This window comes from Heptranchias perlo, chromosome 18 (assembly GCF_035084215.1).
Source record: "Heptranchias perlo isolate sHepPer1 chromosome 18, sHepPer1.hap1, whole genome shotgun sequence".
NCBI lineage: Eukaryota > Metazoa > Chordata > Chondrichthyes > Hexanchiformes > Hexanchidae > Heptranchias > Heptranchias perlo.
In genome coordinates this window covers 44306811-44334506 of record NC_090342.1, presented here as the reverse complement: position 1 = coordinate 44334506, position 27696 = coordinate 44306811, and the positions used below count along the sequence as shown (strand labels likewise).

At 42.4% G+C, this 27696-nt stretch overlaps 1 protein-coding gene across 2 annotated transcripts in view; it reads left to right on the top strand.

The window, feature by feature from the left end:
* The window catches only part of pot1 (protection of telomeres 1 homolog), a 268786-nt gene that overhangs the window by 158463 nt on the left and 82627 nt on the right, over positions 1-27696 (top strand). For both annotated transcript variants that reach the window (XM_067999826.1, XM_067999825.1), the window contains exon 8: positions 6774-6904. In XM_067999826.1, coding sequence (XP_067855927.1) covers positions 6774-6904 — 131 coding nt within the window. The remainder of the gene's footprint in view (positions 1-6773; positions 6905-27696) is intronic.

Here is a 27696-nt window from a genome sequence, read left to right as displayed (position 1 = left end):
AGGACGAGTTCATGGAATACATTCAATGCAGTTTTCTGGAACAATATATCGAGGCACCAACTAGGGAACAGGCTATTTTGGATCTCGTATTGTGTAATAAGACAGGGTTAATTATTAATCTTATAGTTAAGGATCCTCTGGGGAATAGGGATCATAATATGATAGAATTTTATATTGAGTTTGAAAGTGATGTAGTTAAGTCCGAAATTAGGATCTTCAATTTAAACAAAGCCAATTACGTAGGTATGAGGGGCGAGTTGGCTAAAGTAGGTTGGGAAATTAGATTAAAAGATATGACTGTAGAAAAGCAATGGCGAACATTTAAAGAAATAATTCATAATTCTCAACGAGTATACATTCCATTGAGGAATAAAAACTCCACGGGGAAAGTGATCCAACCATGGCTAACGAGAGAAGTTAAGGATATTATTAGATTAAAAGAAGAAGCTGACAATGTTGCCAAAAAGAGGAGTAAGCCTGAGGAGTGGGAAGGTTTTAGAAATCAGCAAAGGATGACCAAGAAATTGACAAAAAGAGGGAGAAAGTCGAATATGAGAGTAAACCAGCAAGGAATATAAAAACAGATTGTCAGAGCTTCTACAAGAATGTAAAAAGGAAGAGATTAGCTAAAGTAAATGTGGGTCCCTTAGAGGCAGAGATAGGAGAAATTATAATGGGGAAAAGGGAAATGGCAAAGATGTTAAACAAATATTTGTATCTGTCTTCACAGTGGAAGATACAAAAAAACAACAGTGGGGAACCAGGGGTCTGATGAGAGTGAGGAACTTAAAGTAATTAAGATTAATAAAGAAAAACTACTGGAGAAATTAATGGGTCCAAAAGCCGACAATCCCCTGGACCTGATGGCCTACATTCTAGAGTTTTAGAAGAGATGGCTGCAGAGATAGTGGATGCATTGGTTTTGATCTTCCAGAATTCCCTAGATTCTAGAACATTCCCCGTGGATTGGAAGGTCGCAAATGTAACCCCGCTATTGAAGAAGGGAGGGAGAGAGAAAACAGGGAACTATAGGCCAGTTAGCCTGACATCAGTGGAAGGGAAAATGCTAGAACCTATTATTAAGGAAGTGGTAACAGGGCACTTAGAAAATCATAATATGATTAGGCAGAGTCAACATGGTTTTATGAAAGGGAAATCGTGTTTGACAAATCTATTAGAGTTTATTGAGTGTGTAACTAGCAGGGTAGATAAAGGGGAACCAGTGGATGCAGTGTATTTGGATTTTCAAAAGGCATTCGATAAGGTGTCACACAAGAGGTTGCTACACAAGATTAGGGCTCATGGGATTGGGGGTAATATTATTAGCATGGATTGAGGATTGGTTAATAGACAGAAAACAGAGAGTAGGGATAAACGGGTCATTTTCGGATTGGCACGTTCTAACTAGTGGGGTGCCGTAAGGATCAGTGCTTGGGTATCAAGCCATTAAGCAATAGCAGGGGTTACGTTTGCTACCTTCCAATCCACGGGGACTGTTCTAGAATCTCAGGAATTCTGGAAGATCAAAACCAATGCATCCACCATCTCTGCAGCCACTTTTAAAACCCAAGGATGTAGGCCATCAGGTCCAGGGGATTTGTCGGCTTTTAGTCCCATTAATTTCTCCAGTACTTTTTCTTTACTAATATTAATTACTTTTAAGTTCCTCACTCTCATTAGACCCTTGGTTTCCCACTATTTCTGGTATTTCAATGACTTAGATGAGGGGACCAAGTGTAATGTATCCAAGTTAGCTGACGATACAGAGCTATGTGGGAAAGTTAGCTCTGCTGCCCGTATCCTAATTCTCACCAAGCCCCGTTCTCCCATCACCCCTGTGCTCACTGACCTAGTTTGGCTCCCGGTCTGGGAACGCCTTAATTTTAAAAGTATCATCCTTGTTTTCGAATCCCTCCATGGCCTCGCCCCTCCCTATCTCTGTAACCTCCATCAGCCCTACAACCCTTCAAGATCTCTGTGCTCCTCCAATTCTTGCCTCTTGCGCATCCCCGATTTTAATCGCTCCACCGTTGGCGGTCGTGCCTGGACCCTAAGCTCCGAAAATCCCTCCCTAAACCTCTCTTCCTCTCGACCCCTCTCTCCTCCTTTAAGACGCTCCTTAAAACCTACCTCTTTGACCAAGCATTTGTTGATCTGTCCTAATACCTCCTTATGTGGCTCGGTGAGAAATTTTGTTTGATAACGCTCCTGTGAAGTACCTTGGAATATTTTACTACATTAAGGGCGCGATATAAACGCATGTTGTTGTTGTGCTGTGAGGAGGATGCAAAGAGGCTGCAAAGGGATATAGGCAGGTTAAGTGCGTGGGTGAGAAGGTGGCAGATGGAGTATAATGTGGAGAAATGTGAAATTGTCCACTTTGGTTGGAAAAATAGAAAAGCAGAATATTTTTTAAAAGGTGAGAGACTGAGAAATGTTGGTATTCAGAGGGATTTGGGTGTCCTTGTACACAAATCACAAAAAGTTAACCTGCAGGTACAGCAAACAATTTGGAAGGCAAATGGTATGTTAGCTTTTATTGCAAAGGGGTTGGAGTATAATAGTACGGAGGTCTTGCTGCAATTATATAGGGCTCTGGTGAGACCACACCTGAAGTACTGTGTACAGTTTTGTTCTCCTTACCTCAGGAAGGATATACTTACCTTAGAGGGGGTGCAATGAAGGTTCACTAGATTGATTCCTGGGATGACAGGATAGACCTATGAGGAGAGATTGAGTAGGATAGGCCTTTATTCTCTGGAGTTTAGAAGAATGAGAGGTGATCTCATGAACCGTATAAAATTCTTAGACGGCATAACAGCGTAGATGCTGAGAGTCTGTATCCCCTGGCTGGAGAGTATAGAGCTAGGGATTCATAGTCTCAAGATAAGAGGGCGGCCATTTAGGACCGAGATGAGGAAACATTTGTTCCCTCAGGATTGTGAATCTTTGGAATTCTCTACCCCACAGGGCTGTGGATGCTTAGTCGTTGAGTATATTCAGGACTGAGATCGATGGATAATTGGACACTAAGGGAATCAAGGGATATGAGGATAGGGCGGGAAAGTGGAGTTGAGGTCGAAGATCAGCCATGATCTCATTGAATGGTGGAGCAGGCATGAGGGGCCGTACGGCCTACTGCTCCTAGTTCTCATGTTCTAACCGAGCTGAAACCAAAATTGTTTTGAGTAACTCGGTGTGTATTTGTACAAACTCTTGGAGCCATTTTGTGTGATGTGGCTCCCGGCGCGGAGCCTTGCTAGCGGCAAATGTGCATTATAAAATCAGGCACACAGTTCTATAGCACTTCCTCGACTATCTCAGCCACTGCAAGTGAGGCTATGCACTAGGACCCTTGCCTCACAAAATTATCCAAATATTGTACTGTTATCTTGAAAGAATGGGAGCGATTTAAAAATGAGACTTTATTACAGAAGGGTGTACATGTGTAGCTGAGAAATGATGATTTTTAATTCCAAGATATAGGTGAAGTTATGAATGTAATTGATCCTATAAGTTTTAATGTCTGATAAGATAGTGGATACATATGTCAAGCAGCAAGCAGTTAACGCAGGAGGATAGGCACTATTATGTTCAGCTGTCATTTAGAAGTAGACACAAAAACCCTAGGCATTAAAATTCAAAAGGTTAATCTAATGACTTCCTGCTGTTCATCCACACAAAGTGGAAAATGAATTTATTCTGGGACCAGTTTTCGTTGGTCTACTGGGAGCCAATACATGAAGCGCTTATGAAATATACATTGTGGAAGTTACAAACTTGTACTCGTTTGTAACTCTCTGAGAATGTTCTCCCGTTCCTGTGGAATTTTCTTGTGGATAATGCCAAACGCTGTTATCATTTCTACTGTAACGTTCTCAAGTATCTTTGTTGCTATCTGAAGTTTACTATGGACTAAGGGATGTTCATAGCCTAGCCGTATGAATCAAGCACAACATCTTCCTGAGGAGCAGAGCTTTGAGTGCACAGTCTATAGGTCGGAGTGCTGATGTGATTCATTGTTTTACCATTGTATTATACTGTTGGTTTTGTAGGCTCACATCATTGATTATCCACATCCTGAGTGTGTATATGAGGAGAGGTGACAGTGTGAGTGACTGTGAAGGAATTCCCTGCTGGGAGGGCTATTTGGAGGACAAGTCAAGTGGTTAGTTGGAGAGCTACACTGGGAGAGACCTGGGAGCAAGTTTCCTGCCAAATACTTAATCTAGGAAAGAACGAACAGAGGAATGGGGGAAATACATAAAATTGGATGAGGAAGAGAAAATAAATAACCTGTGTCTGTGGAATTCAAAGCTACAGTAGCAATGCTCAGTAAAATTAGTAATGTAAGAACCAAGCCACTTAGAGCTCGAATTGTGCCACCATCCTCTCGGACCTTGCCAGTTTGTTCTTGGCCTTCTGCCTGGGGAGGAGAGCTACCTGCAATGTGTAACTTCAGCCAGTTTTCTCAATTCATGGTCAAAAGATACATACCTACTGACGTGGGTTAACCATGTGTGGGACATATGTCAGTCCAAATGAATGCATAAGCCAAAATATATGGATCCCCTTCCGAAATACCACCCACACCTGCCTTTCTATCCCAGAATGCCAAAGAACAACAGAGAACTACCAATCCTTCACGACCCACCAGAAACACTAGAGCAAACTCCCTACTTCATCTCTGCCATTATTGGCCAGTAATTGGCATGTCTCAACCCTGCCTCCCTTCTGGTTGGCCAACAGCCACTCGCCAAGAAGCAATATCAGAGCTGCAAATACATAATGCTGCCTAAACGTACCCACCCACCAATGTATTGGTGAGTGTGATCTGACCGTGATTCTTACAGCTATATCAGATATATGTACATGTGAGTACTTTGTGAATCTATATGCAACATGACTCAACTGGATATGTAAAATATACGTATCTGAGTGCTGAGTGACCTAATCCATGTAAACTTCACAGCTGACAATAAAACCCTTTCAGAAAATCTAAAATTCTCAAGATTTTACCAGCACACTATTCCCTTAAGGACAGATAACACAACGTTTACCACTGGCTGCGCAAAAACTTAGCAGTGTAGTTACGCTTTATTAGTTGTGCTGCTTAAAAAGATCTGTTCTAAAATGGAAATTCTATCATTTTTACTTTGAGCTTGTGACTTTAAAACTGAAAAGTTCTTTAATCTTCAGTCACGTGCAGTGTTACATATATTAGCATGGTGGCAGGCCAGCAAAGGGATTGTATATCTAGCAGCACTTTTCATTTTGTGATCTGAGTATTAAAATAAAGTAGGAATGGAACCATTTTGGTAACTGGCATTTACAGAGGAAAAGTCACCTCCAACGAGCAGCCCTGAGTTTGAACATTTTAATCATCTCCAGCCACCAGAGATTCATGCAACAGACGGGCACAAGCAGTTTGACTAATTACTTTATAAAACAAAACATAGAAACTGTAATAGAAAGCATTCAAAGTCTTTTATAATTTTCATGGGCTTTTCAATAAAAGTAAACAATTTTACAACACCAAGTTACAGTCCAACAATTTTATTTGAAATTCACAAGCTTTCGGAGGCTTCCTCCTTCCTCAGGTGAATGTTGTGGCACATTCCCACAACAGTCACCTGAGGAAGGAGGAAGCCTCCGAAAGCTTGTGAATTTCAAATAAAATTGTTGGACTGTAACTTGGTGTTGTAAAATTGTTTACAATTGTCAACCCCAGTCCATCACTGGCATCTCCACATCATGGCTACCATCGACACAATAAAAGTAGGCATTCAAATTTCAAGCACTAAGTAGTTTTGTGTTTGGATTGGGACTTGGGCTGTATGATATTTATTGTGATTACCCGAGTAATGTTGAGATACAATGAGGCAGCTGTCAAATAAAGTGTGACGTTTTGGATTTAATTGCAGCAGGATAGCAGGGAAGAAAACTGAAAATGGACAGATTGGAGAATTGAATGGAAAGTGGAGTTACTTGAGAAAAGAAGAGTTTTCAGGGACAGAAAGGAGACTTTTTGACAAAACAAACCTATCTCTCTTTTGACTGATGTCAACCTCCACACCCACCTTGTCCACCTATCCCTCAATCTTCTTTCTCTGGTAGCACATCTAATTGTCTTTTAAACCCATTTAAACGGTGGCCTTCCCTGGTAACTTACCTCACCGCCCTGTGTGTAAAAACATAAGTTCTACCTGACACTCTTGTCATTCCTTGTTACTTTTTAAGGAGGGGTTCATCAATTTGTTAGCTGTGTTAGGCCATTTTCACTCAGTCAGAGTCTACGTATACCTTGATTTGGACTGATTGCTTATTTGTGAGCTGAAATATCATTTGAACATGTGATTGTCTTAGAAACAGGAATAGACCATTCAGCCCCTCGAGCCTGTTCCGCCATTCAATTAGATCATAGCTGATCTGTATCTTAACTCCATCTACCTGCCTTGTAACCCTCTGTGACCCTTAATACCCTTGCCTAACAAAAATCTATCAATCTCAGTTTTGAAACTTTCAATTGACCTAGCCTCAACATCTTTTTGGGGGAGAGTGTTCCAGATTTCCACTGCCCTTTCTGACATCACCCTTAAACGGCCTCGCTCTAATTTTAAGGGTATATCCTCTTTTTCTGGACTCATCCACCAGAGGAAACAGTTTCTCTCGCTTAGTCTTACTCACTTATTAATACAATATAAAGAAATTGAATGTATTTCTTTTGTATTTTTGCCATGACCTTTTAACTGAATGTTGTTGCACATTTACAGATTTCTGTTCCACGGTGACCATAGTGGACCCCTCCAATGGAAAGCTCAATTGTGTGCTTTTTAGCGGAAATGCTGATCTACTTCCTAAAATCTACAAAGTAGGAGACGTGGTGCGATTCCATAGAATCAAGGTGGGTTTGTTCATTTGCTTTATGTGGGTTGAGCATAACGACCTTTGGCTTTCATTATAAAACAAGTAAAATTTAGGAAGAACTTGCATTTTTTCTCACCTTTCACAACCTCAGGACACCCTAAAGCACATTACAACCAATGAAGTACTTTTGTACTACACTGTTGTAACGTAGGAAACACGGCAGCCAATTTGCACACAGCAAGCTCCCACAAACACCAATGAAAGGAATGACCAGATTTATTTGTTTTAGATGTTGTTTGAGGGATAAATATTGGCCAGGACAGTGGGAGAAACTCCCCTGCTCTTCAAATAGTGCCTTGGGATCTTTTATGTTCGGGCAGATAGGGCCGAGTTTTAACGTCTCCTCTCCAATGAGAGGGCCCTTGAACTAGCCCAGGAAAAGAGCAAAGTGATGAGATTGATTATAATGAAAAAGATGTCAAACTGTGAGGAAATCATTCGGGAATCACTGGGAAAGTTGTTGAGGTCATCAGTGTCTGGAAAAGTTAATAACAGATCAAGAGGCAGGCAGAGGTCAATGCGATTGGATTATGAAATAGACGGGTATGATCCAATCGGAGGCTGATCCAAACTGCAGTGTGGAGTCCAGGAAATATGGAGTGAACCCACCACCAAACTCGGGAGCGGAGAGAGAAGGGAGAGAAAAGGTGGGGTAGATTAGTAGAGCTGAAAGTCTACAACAACAACTTGGGTTTATTTAGCATCTTAATGTAGAGAAGACATTCCAAGATGTTTCACTTGTGAAATGACCTTTACTTCGAGAAGAATCCAGTTTGTCAGATTTTGGCAGACCTAGCCAGAATCACAGTTGAATTGCCATTGATGGAATATGACTTTTAAAGATTCATGACTTGGAATTTCAGCTGTATATTGAAATTAGTAAGGAGAAGAAATAGATGCTGAGACAAAGGAGGAGATATTAAGAGGAATGACCAAAAGTTTGGTTGAAGAGATGGATTTTAAGGAGGGTTTTATAGGGGGTGAAAGAAGGGACGAGGCGATGGGATTTCTAGCGCGGGGTCTAGGTGAATGAAGGCACTGCCGCCAGTGTTGGGGCAGAAGGATGGGGGATGCACAAAAGGCCAGAGTGAGAGGAATGGAGAGTTCGGGCACAAAGGTTGTAGCTCTGGAGGAGGTTATAAAGATAGGGAAGGGCAAGAAAAATTTAAACACAAGGATCTGAATTTTAAATTTGAGGCGTTCGGAAATGGCTAGCCACTGTAGGTCACTGAGGAAAGGGAGTTGGTGCAGGATAGGATACGGGCAGCAGAGTTTTGGATGAGCAGAAGTTTACAGAGGATGGAGGAAAGCCAAGAGAGCTTTGGAATACTAGAATCAGGAGGTGACAAAGGTATGGATGTGAGATTCAGTGCCAAATGGGCTGATGTGCGGGGTGGAAGCAGGCAATGTTACAGAGATGGAAGTGGTTGGTCTTCATGATGAATGGAGTTTGAATTTCAGCTCTTGAGTTCAATAGAATAGAATGCTGAGGTTGCGAACAGTCTGGTTCATCCTGAGAGAGTGGCCAGGGAGTGGAATGCCCTCTCACGTGGATGGCCTCTTTCTTGGTAGCTTATTGTTAGGGGGCAGGGGAGAGGGATGTGAAGAGATAGTTGATAGTGGAGAAAAGAATCCAGGGTTACTTTACTCTCCAGGATGATACTAAAATATTAAAAGTCTTGTGTGCAGTGTCCATTACACTCCAAATATGTCCATAGCACAAAAGAAGTCATGCTTTTCTGACTAGCTCATGGAGCTAATCAGAAAACACTTTAACAATATTAACTTGCTTCACTCTTACCTCATCTCTCACAAACCTCTACCATTTCCTCCGATTCCCTGACACTCACTAGTTATGTAAAAGTATGCAAATTCCAAGTTCTTGAAAAGGTCATGCCAATTTGAATGTTGCTGAGATCTGACATAGATGGATTTCCATATAGTGCGTACATTTTGCAATCCTCCTACAGCTAATTAATATGAATATATATAGCTAAATGCTGTGCACGAGTAATATTAAACATTGATGCTCACTTCTAAATAATATTTTATGTCTTGAAAATAATCCACAGAAAATGTAACAGGCTTAAGATTTTTTTTTAAACAAGCTTACCTCAGATCCCTCTGGGACTGTACCAAATGTAGTGGCGGGGGAGGGGGAATGAGAACAGAATCAGGTTTGAGACAGCATAACAATCCAGATTAACTGAGCAGAAGTGAATAGAAATGTTCCCACTGGATCTTTTATGCTAATGTTTACTTGGATGCTTTCTGTTCATTTTCTCATTATGTACTGAACAAACTCCCTGTCGATGTGGGACAGAAAAGAGTTTCCTTCCCTGGGCAATGGAGAGAGAGGATGTGACCTACCTGTGAATGAATATATTTGAAATTATCATTGCACTCACGTGAGACTGAGATGCTTCATGTTAGGTCTGACCTTTCATGGTAATTATTGATTACAACAGCACCAGAAAGGAGCTGCTGCTCACAGTGAAGGAATGATTGCCATGTTCTAGATAGTTCCAAATTACTGAATGAATGTTAACCAGCCCTTGCAGACCCAGTCCAAAAAGAGGTAAATATTAGAAACTGATCTTTTAAAAAAAAAATTCCCTTGATTATACTTAGTAAAATGAAATTGTTGAGAAACGTAGGTGAAAGGTCAAGGCTCATAGTGCAGGGTGTCACCAGGATTGAAGAGAGTAAAAAGGCAAGATGAATCAGGAAGCGGTGATTAGGTGACACCAAGCTTGGATTTTAAAGAGCTGAATATTGTAGGGGGACGGAAAGACTGAGGGAGGTAAGGAGTTCCACGGGTTGAAGTCCTAGAATAGATTGAGTTAGAGTTAAAGTTAAAGGAACCTTTTGAGGTAAGTCTTGTTTACAACACGATGAGGATATAGGGAGGATGGTAAATTTGGAGCTTGGAAGGATCAAGAGAGGAGAGTTGAGGCCATGGCAATCTCAACAAGACAGAAAGATGAGGAAGATTGTGACAGAGAGAGAGAGGGGTTTGAAACTTGAGTAAGAGAGGTATCACTTTTTCTTGTGCGTATTAATATATAAATATTTAAAGTTTTGACAGTGGTCTGTGACAGTTGCTACCTCTACGAGCAGTGCCTCAGATACATGCAGTTTTCAAACAACCACTTTTCTGCCATTTTTGGATGTCAATACACACACACCTGGATTTTTCTGCCATTTATCAGCTGAGCCTGATTAGAATCATAGGTTTGCCTGAGAAAGTGTAGATTTTTCTTGAAAGGGCACCACTGCTCTCATTGGCGCCTAGTTAAGATTTACAAGGAGGAGGGGTACAAATAACCAGCGTGACTGACATTAATAGCAGTGATGCCCAATTACCTGTGGATTAGCGATGAGTCATTGAGGCGATCATTCTTCTACAATGAAAGCCTTCGCAGAAGATCGACCAACATTGCTCATTGGGATATCGTCCATTCCCAATGCAGCTGTGCATATACCTCAATACCATTAGGTTCTGCGTATTTCAAGCATTCCCTGACACCACCTGCTACATGACCTAGATTTAGTATTGGCCCCGAGCACCAATATTGTGCACACATGCCTTGGAACCACGGCAGCTGAAGGATGTGGGCTTCCCAAGCACTGAATCAGCAGACTTTTCGCTGTGCTGTACTTTTTTAATCATCAAGTCAGTTATTATTACAGCAGGCTGTCCAGCTGGTTGTATTTGCTGAATGTACTTTTTTTTTTACTCAATCATGGGACTTGGCGTCGCTGGCAAGGCCAGCATTTATTGCCCATCCCTAATTACCCTTGAGAAGGTGGCAGTGAGCCGCCTTCTTGAACCGCTGCAGTCCGTGTGGTGACTGTTCTCCCACAGTGCTGTTAGGAAGGGAGTTCCAGGATTTTGACCCAGCGACAATGAAGGAACAGCGATATATTTCCAAGTCAGGATGGTGTATGACGTGGAGGGGAACGTGCAGGTGGTGGTGTTCCCATGTGCCTGCTGTCCTTGTCCTTTTAGGTGGTAGAGGTCGCGGGTTTGGGAGGTGCTGTCGAAGAAGCCTTGGCGAGTTGCTGCAGTGCATCTTGTAGATAGTACATACTGTAACCACGGTACGCCAGTGGAGGAGTGAGTGAATGTTTAAGGTGGTGGATGGGGTGCCAATCAAGCGGGCTCTTTTGACCTGGATGATATCGAGCTACTTGAGTGTTGTTGGAGCTGCACTCATCCAGGCAAGTGGAAAGTATTCCATCACACTCCTGACTTGTGCCTTGTAGATGGTGGAAAGGCTTTGGGGAGTCAGGAGGTGAGTCACTCGCTGCAGAATATCCAGCCTCTGACCTGCTCTTGTAGCCACAGTATTTATATGGCTGGTCCAGTTAAGTTTCTGGTCAATGGTGACTCCCAGGATATTGATGGTTGGGGATTTGGCGATGGTAATGTGGAGAGGCAGAGACAGGAGAAATTATAATGGGGAATAAGGAAATGGCAGAGATGTTAAACAAATATTTTGTATCTGTTTTCACAGTAGAAGGTATAATAAACATACTGGAAATAATGGGGAACCGAGGGTCTAATGAGAGTGAGGAACTTAAAGTAATTAAGATTAGTAAAGAAAAAGTACTGGAGAAATTAATATAACCCAGCTATTCAAGAAAGGAGAGAAAGGGAAAACAGGGAGCTATAGGCCAGTTAGCCTGACATCAGTAGTTGGGAAAATGCTAGAATCTATTATTAAGGATGTAATAACAGGACACTTCAAAAATCATAGTATGATTCGGCAGAGTCAACACGGTTTTATGAAAGGGAAATTGTGTTTGACAAATCTATTAGAGTTTGTTGAGGGTGTAACTAGCAGGGTAGATAAGGGGGAACCAGTGGATGTAGTGTATTTGGATTTCAAAAGGCATTCGATAAGATGCCACACAAGAGGTTATTACACAAGATCCGGGCGCATGGAATTGGGGGTAATAAATTAGCATGGATTAAGGATTAGTTATTGGTCAGAAAAGAGAGAGTAGGAATGAACCGGTCGTTTTCGGGTTGGCAGGTTGTAACTCGTGGGGTGCCGCAAGGATCACTGTTTGGGCCTCAGATGTTCTCAATCCATATCAATGATTTAGATGAGGGACTGAGTGTAATGTATCCAAGTTTGCTGACGATACAAAGCTAGGTGGGAAAGTAAGCTGTGAGGAGGGCACAAAGAGGTTGCAAAGGGATATAGACAGGTTAAGTAAGTGGGCAAGAAGGTGGCTGATGGAGTATAATGTGGGGAAGCATGAGGTTATTCACTTTGGTAGGAAAAATAGCAAAGCAGAATATTTTTTAAAACGTGAGAGACTAAGGAATGTTGGTAGCAAGAGGGATTTGGGTGTCCTTTACACGAATCACAGAAAGTTAACATGGCTCAATGGGCAGAAATGCCGCCTCCTGTGCTGTAATCGTTCTATGATTCTTGGTGCAGCAAGCAATTAGGAAGGCAAATGGTATGTTAGCCTATATTGCAAGGGGGTTGGAGTATTAGAGTAAGGAGGTCTTGCTGCAATTATATAGAGCTGGTGTGACCACACCTGGACTACTGCGTACAGTTTTGGTCTCCTTACCTAAGGAAGGATACACTTGCACTCCCTCTAAGGCAACAAAGGTTCACTGGATTGATTCCTGGGATGAGAGGGTTGTCCTATGAGGAGAGATTGAGTAGAATGCACCGATATTCTCTGGAGTTTCGAAGAATGAGAGGTGATCTCATTGAAACGCATAAAATTCTTAGAGGGCTTGACCGGGTGGGTGCTTAAAGGATGTTTCCCCTGGCTGGAGAGTCTAGAACGAGATGAGGAAAAATTTCCCCACTCAGAGGGTTATGAATCTTCGGAATTCTCGATCCCAGAGGGCTGTGGATGCTCAGTCGTTGAGTATATTCAAGATTGAGATCGATAGATTTTTGGACACGAAGGGAATCAAGGGAAATGGGGATCGGGCGGGAGAGTGGAGTTGAGGTAGAAGATCAGCCTTGATTTTATTGAATGGCGGAGGAGGCTCGAGGGGCCGTATCGCCTACTCCTGCTCCAATTTCTTCTGTTCAAACTGGGAGTGGAGAAAGCCTGATGCCTTGCCCACAGTATGGTGTGAGGCTCACTCAACCATCAGATAAAACTGCAAATGTGGTTATGTATGAAGAACAGAATGTTTTTATTAATAACTGTTAATGATACAAGTCAGCAACTACAACAGCACTCTGCCTTCCCTGTCCCTTTTATACTCAAAAGAATCTTTTGAGTTTTGCCTTTGATACCCAACTTTCCCTTCCCTTTCCATACAAAAGAGATCTACAATAGAACATTAGGTGAAAGAAAGAAAGAAAGTCCCAGGTGCACAGCTATAGGTTACCAAAGCAAAACCAGAATGGTGATGATGCCAAGGGGGAAAATGATCAACAGTAATATCAAATACGACACAGATTAGAACCTCCAACTGAAGGAGGTTGGTTATTTTTGCAATATTTTAATCCTCTACCATCTCCTGCCCCATCCACCCCTTAGCTCCCATTGCACCCCTACTTGTTCACCATCCCACTGCCCAATTAAATCCCAACACACTGAAAAATGGCACAGGTGAACATGACACCATTTCACAACAGAACCTAAGCACCTGTTAACATAGAGTTACAGAGGAGGAATCAATAGGTCTAAAACTATTTTAAATCCTCGAAAAAGGCATATTAGTGGCAAGATTTGACTTTGGTTGCTATGTTCAGTATTTTGATCCTTGTGATCCATTCCTTTGATGTGGGAATTTGCTGCTAGTAATAGCATTTGACTATATTGTCAAAATAATGTAGGTGCAACGACAGTTTAGGGTACTGGACTGAATGTGACAGCATAAATTGATGAGAGTTGTAGTGAGAGATTTTTTTTCCAAGTTTACTGAGAAATAAGTCATACAGTTAATATATTCTATAAACCAATTGATTTCCCATAGCATTTCCAAGGTAGTTTTGTGAGTACGGTCAGTCTCTTTCTTGTCTCTGATGTCTTTGTTACGCTGTTTCTCTTCTTTGCTCCTTATCTCCCATAACTCTTCTTTTTGCTTTCCTGCTTGTCCTCCTCTGCTTCTCTCTCTATCTTTTACTTTCCTCGTTTCTTTTCAGGTGGTGGTATGGCAGGGAATGGAGCCACCAATGGCTGCAGACTGCTTTTTGGGGTGGGAGCTGTGGCAAAAATGTGATCCTCTGCAGTGTTCTTCCCATCCTCTACCATCTCCTCCCCCAACTACCCCTTAGCTCCCATTGCACCCCTACTCATTCACCATCCCACTGCCCAATCCTCTTCCTACCAACCCTACCTCTTGCTCTTTAAATGGCACTCTGAACCTCTGTATCCTCTGCTCCCCCTGCATCCACTATAACTCACCTCACTCTTAACCCACCATCCTCTCCACTCCCACTCGCTACCCATAAAGTTGGGTGCTGAGAGGCCAGAGGCCAGCTCCTTCATCCACCTACCTAATCTAATCTTGAATGTTGACACAGTTTCTGCCCCAACCACTAACTGGATGAATTCCACAACCCCACAACACTTTCTAAAGCCTAAAAAAAAGCTAACAGCAGTAATTATACTCTGAATGAATATAAAATAATCGCTAATAAATCCAATAAGGAATTCAGGAAAAACTTCTTCACCCAAAGAGTGGTAAAAATGTGGAATGTGCTACCACAAGGAGTAGTTGAGACAAATAGCATAGATGCATTTAAGGAAAAGCTAGATAAGCTGAGAAAGAAAGGAATAGAAGGGTACGCTGATGGGGTTGGATGAAATAGGAAGGGAGGAGGCTCGTGTGGAGCATGAACGCTGGCATAGACCAGTTGGGCTGAATGGCCTGTTTCTGTGCTGTAGTTTCAGTGTAACTCGATGATTGGAAGTAGATTCGGTGCAGTAGAAGAGCAGAAGGACTTGGGGGTACAGGTTCACAAAACATTTAAGACTGATAAAGCTGTTAAAATAAAAGCTAATAGTACTCTAGGTTTTATCTCAAGAGGTATAGAATATAAAAGCAAAGAGGTATGGTATATAAAAGCCAAAAGGTAATGATGAGCCTACGTAAACCCTTAACAAAACCTCAGTTAGAGTACTGTGTGCAGTATTGGGCTCCACACTATAGGAAGGATATTGGGGCTTCGCCAAAACCCTCTGCTCGTCGTTAACGTAGCCCCGCTCCCATGCAAAAGTAAAGCACACGTGAATTTCACAACACAGATTCACTAGGATGCTGACTGGTATGAGGACATCCAAATACGAAGAGGGGTGGAGGTGGGCGTGTCAGTGGCCATGGCTTATATTCCCAGTTGCTGTTTGGTGGCCCCCGCTGCAAGTGTACACTTTGTGAACGCCTTGTGAGAACAGGCTGTGGCTCACCTGTGACGGCCTCCATGGTTAATGGAGCATTAACCTGCCAGCATTTCAGTATCCAGGCTCATAAGAAATAGTTGCTGTGTTTCCACAGTACTGGAAAGCCTTCAGCGCTGTGAAACTATTCCAGGGTAGGCCACCACCTTTCAGAGACAAGGGGATGATATCGGGAGGAAAATTGAAAGAAAGAAGAAACTTAGATTTGTTACGGGTGTGTCTACAATAGGGTATATTTTCCTCTGCTTCCTTATTTCAGCAAAAAGGTCAATGTGAATATAAATTGGGCAATATTAGTGAAGGTTCGGAATTTCCCGGAAACATGCGCCAAAACAATGGAGCGCAAAAGATCAAGAAAATTTAGATCAAAAATAGACAAAAAGGAAAAAATGTACTGCAGTGTGTTTTATACTTGAGTGCTAACTTATTAATAGTTATTGTAGAATTAAATTATCACAATACATTTTTTGTCATAATGTATTTATTTTCAGATAGTTCATGATTTGATCATTCTTGATCTGCATTAAATATTAATGCAGAAATATGTTATATCTCCATTAATGTTTCGGTGCAATTTATAGTCTTGTAACTTTAGCGGTGCTTCTTAAAGTGCAAACTTTTAGTGAGCAGTCCTCTGGTTTATATTTTGTAAAATGTAAATGATCTGTATCATCAGCCTGAAACAGATGTGAGTTTCACCTGTTAGTACAGTAAAACCCTCATTATCCAAACATTTCGAGAGGGCACTTATCAAGTTTGGATAATTGTACGAATTGCACTGTCGACAATAATGTAGCAGAGCTCTCATTATAAAAACTGCCTTTAGGACACTTGGAAAGATAATTGAAGGAATGACCTGAGTACATGTGCAGAATATGTTTGATTTACAAGAGCATTCAGTTAATCAGGGCTTGACTAGCAGTTCAAGTAAGTTGGGGAGGGTCTTTTGGAGGGGGGGAAATAAGATGTTTGCTTCACATTTTCTATTGAAATCAGCCCAACTGAGAGAACCTGCTCCTCATCCTCTGCCATTCAACAGCTCGTAACTAGAATGTGCGTAAGTGTGACTAAGAGGGTAGGGGTAGGAGAGGAGTAAGACTGGTCCTTCAACAGGTTTTATTCCCTCCTCTCTGGAGAGAGGTACTTGGCCTCTGCTTGATGGTCTTCCATGACAGCGCTACTGAGATAAGAAGCTCATGGCTTGGGAAACCTTTAATGTGATCCTGCCTTCTCACAACTCCATGACGCACCATTTTGGAGCTCCGATATGCTGGATTACTATCGTAAGATCTGATTTTTTTTTTCTTTCACACCATAATATTCATCACCAAGGGTCCTCAATTGCTCGGTGATTAGTTGCACAGGCCAGTGTAACCTTGAGAGGTGAGGAAAGCAAGGGACTCATCAAGAAGTGGGAGAAGAAACTGGATGAGATTGTGCCAAGATCATTTTTTTGTACATAGCCTCTCTGTATTAAATACTAATGATAGACTAAGGTGAAGATGTATAGTTGTGAAAAAGGTGGAATTTTAACTTGCAAATTCCAAAGGAAAGGGGAGATGATAACCACCCACTGCCTGAACAAAAGGCTGTAGGGTTGGAGTGAGGTTTTGAGACCAACCTCTAAATGTTTGCTGCAGCATTTGGGAGAAGGGGATGCAACCTCACTTCTTATCCAAATGGTTCAAGGAAGTCATGGAGCAGGATTGCAGGTGACTCCATCCGTCATCATTGGGGGAGAAGGGATATATAACCCATGCTAAAATAAAATTGGGGAAGAGGAATCATTCCCCCAGCGCTTGTACCTGCACTTCTGTTTGCTCTGATAAGCTCTAGGAAATAACAGCAGGAATAAGCTATGCAGCCCCTCAGGCCTGCTCTGCCATTCAATAAGATCATGGCTGATCTTCGACCCCCAACTCCACTTTCCCGCCCTGTCCCCATATACCTTGATTCCCTTGGTGTCCAAAAATCTATCGATCTCAGTCTTGAATGTACTCAACGACTAAGCATCCAATGCCCTCTGGGGTATTGAATTTGAAAGATTCACAACCCTCTGAGGGAAGAAATTTTTCCTCATCTTGGTCCTAAATGGCCAACCCCTTATCTTGAGACTGTGACTCCCTAGCTCTGGACTCTCCAGCCAGGGGAAACAGCCTCTCAGCATCTACCCTGTCAAGCCCTCTAGGAATTTTATATGTTTCCATGAGATCACCTCTCATTCTTCTAAACTCCAGAGAATATAGGCTCAATCTCTCCTCATAGGACAACCCTCTCATCCCAGGAATCAATCTAGCGAACCTTTGTTACACCCCCTCAGTATAGGCAAGTATATCCTTCCTTAGATAAGGCGACCAAAACTTTACACAGTACTCCAGGTGTGATCTCACCAGAGCCCGATATAATTGCAGCAAAATCTCCTTACTCTTATACTCCAACCCCCTTGCAATAAAGGCAAACCTACCATTTGCCTTCCTAATTACTCGTTGTACCTGCATGTTAACTTTCTGTGATTCGTGTACAAGGACACCCAAATGCCTCTGACTACCAACATTTCTTAGTGTCTCACCTTTTAAAAAATATTCTGCTTTTCTATTTTTCTGACCCAAAGTGGATAATTTCACATTTCCCCACATTATACTCTATCTGCCATCTTCTCACCTACTCACTTAACCTGTTTATATCCCTTTGCAGCCTCTTTGCGTCCTCCTCACAGCTTACTTTCCCACCTGGCTTTGTATTGTCAGCAAACTTGGATACATTTACTCTCGGTGCCCTCGTCGAAGTCGTTGATATACATTGTGAACAGCTGAAGCCCAAGCACTGATCCTTGTGGCACCCCACAAGTTAGAACGTGCCAACCTGAAAATGACCCGTTTATACCTACTTTCTGTTTTCTGTCCGTGAACCAACCCCCAATCCCATGAGCCCTAATCTTGTGTAACAACCTCTTGTGTGGCACCTTACGAATGCCTTTTGAAAATCCAAATATACTACATCCACTGGTTCCCCTTTATCTACTCTGCTAGTTACACCGTCAGAGGTATGATCTGTCCACAAAAAGCAGGACAAATCCAATCCGGCCAATTACCGCCCCATTAGTCTACTCTCAATCATCAGCAAAGTGATGGAAGGAGTCGTCGACAGTGCTATCAAGCGGCACTTACTCACCAATAACCTGCTCACCGATGCTGAGTTTGGGTTCCGCCAGGACCACTCTGCTCCAGACCTCATTACAGCCTTGGTCCAAACATGGACAAAAGAGCTGAATTCCAGAGGTGAGGTGAGAGTGACTGCCCTTGACATCAAGGCAGCATTTGACCGAGTGTGGCACCAAGGAGCCCTAGTAAAATTGAAGTCAGTGGGAATCGGGGAAAACTCTCCAGTGGCTGGAGTCATACCTAGCACAAAGGAAGATGGTAGTGGTTGTTGGAGGCCAATCATCTCAGCCCCAGGACATTGCTGCAGGAGTTCCTCAGGGCAATGTCCTAGGCCCAACCATCTTGAGCTGCTTCATCAATGACCTTCCCTCCATCATAAGGTCAGAAATGGGGATGTTCGCTGATGATTGCTCAGTTCCATTCGCAACCCCTCAAATAATGAAGCAGTCCGAGCCCGCATGCAGCAAGACCTGGACAACATCCAGGCTTGGGCTGATAAGTGGCAAGTAACATTCGCGCCAGATAAGTGCCAGGCAATGACCATCTCCAATAAGAGAGAGTCTAACCACCTCCCCTTGACATTCAACGGCATTACCATCGCCGAATCCCCCACCATCAACATCCTGGGGGTCACTGTTGACCAGAAACTTAACTGGACCAGCCATATAAATTCTGTGGCTACAAGAGCAGGTCAGAGGCTGGGTATTCTGCGGCAAGTGACTCACCTCCTGACTCCCCAGATCCTTTCCACCATCTACAAGGCACAATTCAGGAGTGTGATGGAATACTCTCCACTTGCCTGGATGAGTGCAGCTCCAACAACACTCAAGAAGCTCGACGTCATCCAGGACAAAGCAGCCCGCTTGATTGGCACCCCTTCCACCTCCCTAAACATTCACTCCCTTCACCACCGGCGCACAGTGGCTGCAGTGTGTACCATCCACAGGATGCACTGCAGAAACTCGTCAAGGCTTCTTCGACAGCACCTCCCAAACCCGCAACCTCTACCACCTAGAAGGACAAGAGCATCAGGTACATGGGAACAACATTACCTGCACGTTCCCCTCCAAGTCACACACCATCCCGACTTGGAAATATATCGCCGTTCCTTTATCGTCGCTGGGTCAAAATCCTGGACCTCCCTTCCTAACAGCACTGTGGGAGATCCTTCACCACACGGACTGCAGCGGTTCAAGAAGGCGGCTCACCACCACCTTCTCAAGGGCAATTAGGGATGGGCAATAAATGCCGGCCTTGCCAGCGACGCCCGCATCCCATGAACGAATAAAAAAAAGAAAACTTGAATAGATTTGTCAAACATGATTTCCCTTTCATAAAACCATGTTGACTCTACCTAATCATATTATGATTTTCTAAGTGTCCTGTTACGACGTCCTTAATAGATTCGAGCATTTTCCCTACTACTGATGTCAGGCGAACTGCCCCATAATTCCCTGTCTTCTCTCTCCCTCCTTTTTGTAATAGCGGAGTTACGTTTGCTACCTTCCAATCCACAGGGACCGTTCTAGAATCTAGGGAATTCTGGAAGATCATAAGCAATGCACCCACTATCTCTGCAGCCACCTCTTTTAAAACCCTAGGATGTCGGCCATCAGGACCAGGGGATATGTCGGCTTTTAGTCCCATTAATTTCTCCAGTACTTTTTTCTTTATTAATCTCAATTACTTTAAGTTTCTCACTCTCATTAGACCCTTGGTTCTCCACTGTTGTTTTTTGTGTCTTCTACTGTGAAGACAGATACAAAATATTTGTTTAACATCTCTGCCATTTCCTTATTCCCCATTATAATTTCTCCTGTCTCTGCCTCCAAGGGACCCACGTTGCACAATTAAAAATAGAGTGAAAAACATTTTACATTACCATATACCTTTTCCCTTTTCCTGAATAGTTCCATTTGCAAACCTGTGTATTTTTCCCCACAACACCTTTTACTGGAGTTCAGACAGGGTAGATGCAGGGAGGATGTTTCCCCTGGCTGGGGAGTCTAGAACCAGGAGTCACAGTCTCAGAATAAGGGGTAGGTCATTTAGGACTGGGATAAGGAGAAATGTCTTCACTCTGAATCTTTGGCATTCTCTACCCCAGAGGGCTGAGGAGGCTCAGTCATTGAGTACATTCAAAGCAGAGATCGATAGATTTCTAGATATTAAAGGCATCAAGGGATATGGAGATAGTGCAGGAAAATGGCGTTGAGGTAGAAGATCAGCCATGATCTTGTTGAATGGCGGAGCAAATATTTCTTATGTTCTTTTCTTTTTGTGATCTTTGCTGTTATTTCTACTTGCGTGGCAGATGGAATGGGATCATTTAAGTCAATAAAATGATCCCATGCTATCTTCCATCCTACAGTCAGTTTTCCAACAGACGTGAGAGGTAGAAGAATTCATTTATTAGTGTGTTTATGGCCATTTTGAAATGCTTGTGGGAAGAGTTAATGCAAAAGTAGAGTTGACTCATTGTCTGATTCGTCCCCTCCTTTCTCTCTCTCACTCGCGTGCTCTCTTTCTCACACACACACACACCTCCATCTGAGATTGTCAACTGACTGTACGTGAATCATTAAACAGGAACCTGTGCCTAATGAGTCTACGCCACGGCTGGGGTTGGTCTTTGTGTCTCTACTCTTCTTTAAAAACAAATAACTGGTGGTGCAACTGCTGTGCTAGCTCAGTCTCATGATATTCTGTCAAAATAATTTATCTTGAATGTTTTTGCAGCCCCAAACATGTCTGACACGATGATGCTGATTACATCATCATCATCACAGCATATTTACATAGATTTTCTGTTTTCAAATCAAACACTCTCACTCTGGGCCTGTGAATGTACCGCAGCTGTGTGCAGGACACTGGAACATGAAGGAAAAAATGAGATTACTTACCATAGGGTGACCTTCATTCTTCAATGGAAAGACTCCTCTACTGAGCGAGCCTGACTTCCTTTCCCCTATGGCATTGTAATGCAAGAAGAATTAAATGGTCGCAGTTGGAGAATACAAGTCACTGCGGTAACTAAAGTTCTTCTAGTTAGTCCTCCTCTGGGACTGCTCTGTAATCCAGTTACGTAAAAAAGTGTAATGAAGTAGATCTAATTTTCTTTAGAATGGAAATTAAAAATGAAAGCAATTGCAAATTACTTACTAAGCCTAGTTATGAAAGACGCACCATAGTGCCATCTGTAGGTTTAAGTCAGTACTCTGTCGTATTTGATCTGTACACTGAAACAGACGGCCCTCAATGGAGGGAAGCCTTGCTTGTCAAAAAAAAGGCTCCGAATTAGGTATTCCTTGTTAACAATACATCCTTTTCATTTAGGAAATGCAGAAATACAATAGACCAGTGATGGTACATTGTCATAGGTGGATGCCAGAAGTCAGAGATTTCCCACACGGGGACATCTCCTACACAGAGGCACTGCAGCAGCTAGTTCACAGGATTAAATGTTAAAAAGGGCCTTGTACAATAGCTATCTGAAAAGCTCAAGCAAGAAGTCTAACTTACATAAAAGCATTTACAAAAGACTGTGCGCTAAGATTAATAAGAATATTAAAGTGATACTTCTATTTCACCATCCTATCATAATATTTGTACTTAACACAATCACAACTTGGGCTTTGAGATGTCTGCGTTCCAGTCACTTAGATCTTATTAACATTAATAATCATTTAATCTTAACCAAGATATATGGAGTTAAGATGGAGATCAGCCATGATCTAATTGAATGGCTGAACAGGTTTGAGGGGCTGAATGGCCTAATCCCGGTCCTATGCAACATTTAGCATTATAAACACACACGGGGAATATAAACCTCCCTGGAAGGGTGGTCGGGGGGTGGGTGTGTTACATTCTTTAAAATGGAAAATCCGACCCCAACCCTCTGCAAACGTGCCTACTTCTGGTTTAACCGGGGCGGATTGGGGGTCAGGCGAGTAACCTGCTCTCGAGAGGTGGGTCGGTAATTATAATATGTTAATGAGGCCCCCTGCCTCAGATTTTAGGAGACCTTTGAATTTAACAGCTGCGGGCCAGGTTTCTTGGGTCTCAGGAAACCCGGCAGCTAAGGAGAGGTGAGAACTGCCAGATCCAGCAGGTAAGTGCTTTTCCAGCACTGCTTGTGGGCCAGGAGGAGCAGGAGTGCTCCCTCCTGGCCCCCCAAGAAAACCTGCCCAGATCTTCCGACCCTCCCCCCAAGCGAGGTCAACCCCCGCAATCTGATCTCTACCCTCTGTGATCTCTTCTCCCCCTCTCTTCCCCCCCCCCTCCCCCGCAACAATCACTCCCTCCCTCCCTTTTCTCCGAGCCCCAGCTGTGGCCTTGTACAGGCTTTCCCACCTGGCAGCCAGCCAGCCTCTGAGTAAAAAAATTCTAATGAGGTCCTGCCTTCAAATTCGGCAGGACCTCCACATTTCCCATGTTGCCGGGTTTCCCAACCACTGACAGATCCGCCCGCTCCCTCCCTACCTCCCCGTAAATATCGGGGCCTACGTTTATCATCAAAGATTAGCTGTATTTGCTGCAAAATAAAATGTAACTTGATCTTTTAGCCGTGGAGTGAGTTGATTGCTGCTGTTCAATGTGTAGCTGCACTGAATCCAGTGTATAACTTGGGAACCAGATCGAAGATATTGGAATATGAACTGAGAAGGGGTTAAAAATAAAGCTGGTTCGTTGCAGCTTATCTTGTGCATGTAACAGCAAGTGATGTTGATTGGTTTAGTATTGAAGTGCTGAGATAGTGTTGCCACTAGTCTGTAGGTGACATGCCTGAGCCTGCATTTAGAATATGAGCATGTATTATCAAGTACATATAGTGCTTAATTTGTGTCTGTACAGAAAAATATGACACTTTTTTTTTGCAAATGAACTGTATGGGCTAAGTGGAAGGATTTATTTGCAACATCTACGTGAAAATCTACATTTTCATGTCTTTCCAGTCGGTCTTTATGAGGAGTTAATTGCATAGCTACAAGTCAACATTACCATGTAACAGCTGAAAGTGTGTAAATAGGGCACATTTGCAACAAAGGGTAAAACATTTTCATTCAAATAAGACTGACTTCGGTGAGTGTCATAACACACTTACAGCATGTCTTGAAATCTAAAGGGTAATGTTTTAAACATCACATTTTTCGTAGGTTTAATTTCTTGCAGAATGTGAAAGTACTGTGTCAGAAAAGTTGTAACAGAAATGAAAACTAAAGTTGTAACAGTTTTGCTGGTTTAAAACATTGTTCCAGCTCTGATTGCACATTGCTTGGCACAGATTTTGATCCTTTCAGGCCCTAATTAGCTTCCTATAGTTCAGATTTAGGTATCACTACCCCCCAAATCAGCTTCTATAACAAACTAACCGATTCTGAATGTAAATCCTTACTATGGCACTAAGGCTTTGAAACTTTGGTGTAAGAACCAGTTCAAAACTGCAACAAAAACAGATGGGATTCATTTAAAAAGAACTATGTTAATACAGAGTCATTCCTTTTGAAAGTGCACCATTTGGAAACTAAATCAGAAAGTTATCAACTCTCTGATGGTTCCGAATTAAACCTGTCAATGTTATCCAGCAACTTTCAAGAACTTACTATGCGTCGTTTGGGAGTTGGTATTCAACAGATTTACTACAGCATTGTACTTGAAGAAATATTCCAGGTCAAGGTTCTAAATGGACCAATCCTCAAGTGTTGATCAGTAAGGTGCACCTCATCCTGTAAACAAATATTTAAACGAAAATTCTAAAATGAAAACATTATGGCTGGCCTTTCAATCAGGGCCATTTACCTTCATCGCACTTCCAAGATTCAGATGTGGAATTATGGCATGCCACCATTCTAGCCTTGGCTACAAGCATCCCATATTCCTGGCCATGTCTTTGTAGGTGGAAGCCCTGATCGCGAGGCCAGCCACCTTACTTGTAAGGTTATGAGCAGTATTAGTAATTTGGTATAGAATTATATTTTCTTTGAGGCGTTATTTGTAAAGAACACAGTGATAAAACCATTATTAAAGTTATGAGCCTCGTGGCATTTTTTTTAGAGGAAAGGTAGACTGATATGGTGGGGTTGAAGTATCAGGAATGTATGGGCACTGCAGATTCTCCAATGTAGAAACTCTTCCAAGTTAAATAACTTTGTGCTGGATGAATTGGCAGAATGAGTGGAACTGTGTCTGTCACACTGGAGAAACAAAGGTTCTCCCTTAGCATATCCATGATTCTTAGTTGGCCAAGTTTCAAGTCTTTTAAGTAATTAAATCATTGAAGTATGCGATGTATGAATTGCAGGCATTTAAAAAATTTTAAGCTTCAGAAATCTTGAACATTAGAAATGGATTTATATAAAGTCTGGCAGATTTTAATTACTACAGAAACGTGTGCAATTTGTTGTGGTGAATAAATTAATTCCAAGGCTAAGCATGGAGCAGAATGTTCCAAATGAAAGTTTCTGATACCGATTGCCCCTTTGAGTTCTTGCAGCTTGTGTTAATTTTCCATTGTTCACTGCTTAGAGAGGGTGACTGTGATGATCACCATAGAAATCTTCATATGATGAAGGCTGTTGACTGATCCTGTTGTTTCAGAATTGCCTCCCTCCATGTATCACACTTCTCTTGTCCACTTGTGTAGTTTAGCCAAGTTTCAGTTATTTTCCTTTCATAGAAAAGAAAGACTTGCATTTATATAGCACCTTTTACAACGTCAGGACATCCCAAAGCGCTTTACAGCCAATGAAGTACTTTTAAATTGTAATCACTGTTATAATGTAGAAAACGTGGCACCTAATTTGCGCACAGCAAGGTCCCACAAACATAAGATAATGACCAGATAATCTGTTTTAGTGATGTTAGTTGAGGGATAAATATTCACCAGGACTCCCCTGCTCTTCTTCGAAATAGTGCCATGGGATCTTTTACATTGCTGCAGTAGTTCCTCAGGACAGTGTCCTAGGCCCAACCATCTTCAGCTGCTTCATCAATGACCTTCCCTCCATCATAAGGTCAGAAATGGGAATGTTTGCTGATGATTGCACAGTGTTCAGTTCCATTCGCAACCCCTCAGATAATGAAGCGGTCTGTGCCCGCATGCAGCAAGACCTGGACAACATCCAGGCTTGGGCTGATAAGTGGCAAGTAACATTCACGCCAGGCAATGACCATCTCCAAGAAGAGATAGTCTAACCACCTCCCCTTGACATTCAACGGCATTACCATCGCCGAATCCCCCACCATCAACATCCTGGGGGTCACCGTTGAACAGAAACTTGACTGGACCAGCCACATAAATACTGTGGCTACAAGAGCAGGTCAGAGGCTGGGTATTCTGCAGCGAGTGACTCACCTCCTGACAACCCAAATCCTTTCCACCATCTACAAGGCACAAGTCAGGAGTGTGATGGAACACTCTGCACTTGCCTGGATGAGTGCAGCTTCAACAACACTCAAGAAGCTCGACACCATCCAGGACAATACAGCCCGCTTGATTGGCACCCCATCCACCACCCTAAACATTCACTCCCTTCACCACCGGTGCACTGTGGCTGCAGTGTGTACCATCTAAAGGATGCACTGCAGCCAAGGCTTATTCGACAGCACCTCCCAAACCCGTGACCTTTACCACCTCGAAGGACAAGGACAAGGACAGCAGGCACACGGGAACAATACCACCTGCATGTTCCCCTGCAAGTCACACACCATTTCAACTTGGAAATATATCGCCATTCCTTCGTCGTCGCTGGGTCAAAATCCTGAAACTCCCTACCTTCACCACATGGAGTGCAGCGGTTCAAGAAGGCAGCTCACCACCACCTTCTCGAGGGCAATTAGGGATGGGCAATAAAGGCTGTCCTTGCCAGCGACGCCTAGATCCCATGAACAAATTTTAAAAAATCCACCTGGGAGGGCAGATGGTTTAATGTCTCATCCGAAAGACGGTTAGATCAGAACTTCTTGCTTCTGATGCTTGTCCAACACAGTTTAGTAAGACTTGAGTACAAGGTATTCCGAAATAGGTGACAATTTAGCATGGGAATAGAATTTGAAACTAAATCTATGGCAAATTTGGTGTATTTCTGTGCATTTGAAGGGGGAAGAAAGGCTACCAGTACTGCCAAGGGCTTCACTTTTAGATACCTTACTACAGGAATTCCTCTTTAAATTTAAAAAAAAAGTACAAAGCAGAGGTTTGTAGTTGATATGAAGTGAAGTGTACACTTGAGCTCTGTCTCTATTTGACCCTATTTGAGATAAAGCAGGTTACCACCAGCATTTGACTGTTTATATTAGGCCCTCCTTTTAAAATCTTTACAGAATTTCTGCCTAGTATTCTGGACCAGAATACTAGGCAGAAATCCTACCTAATACATGCTTAAAATTGCATCATCTGTCTAGGGTCTGTTGACTACATGAACTGTGAGCAATAAAATAAACTCTTGATTAGGTTATTTAATAAATTAATAAAGCGTCTCTTCTGTGCTGCTTTTCCTTTACAGTATCTTGAACAAATTCCAAGCTCTTTAATCGAATTTCATATGTGGTTGTTGATGTTCTGCGACATCAGTTTGTAAACAGGCATAGAGGAGCCTTTAGCTAGAAAAGAAGTTGAAGTCTTAACTCTTGTGGGTATAGCTATTTGCTTTGTACGAAGATGATGGAAGCAGACGTTATATAAAGGGGTAAAATCCCTCTTTTAAAGAGAAATAAGAGCTCGACTATTTTTCTCTGTAATTAATCTGCTGATGAAATCGCATGGAGCTGTCCATTCCTGTAGTTTTGTTAGCAAGTCATTAATTACAGAGAGATGCATGGCATTCCCCCATTTCTCAAGAGGAATTACAGGATCCAAAGAATTTTTACAATGTGTCACTACAAAGCCTATAGTGTAAGTTTTGAACTTGCAGCGGAGCTATTAGTGAAGCAATTTTAACACAAGGGGTACGTGATTTTGAGGTAGGCTGTGCAGAGTTCATTGATATTCATGCCATAGTACAAAGCTATTGACCACCATTTTGAGAATGAATTAAAGCTTTGCAAGCCTTATTTAAAAGAAAAATGTCTTGAGCTTCGCATTGTTTTATTCAACACAGTCTCCCCTGCAATGGTGTACATGCAATCTGCAAGTTAAGTTACCTTTTAAGAAATGTTTTAGTTTCAAAAAAGCGACAGGCACAATTTATTTTCAGTATTTTCGTTGTCAGTGTAG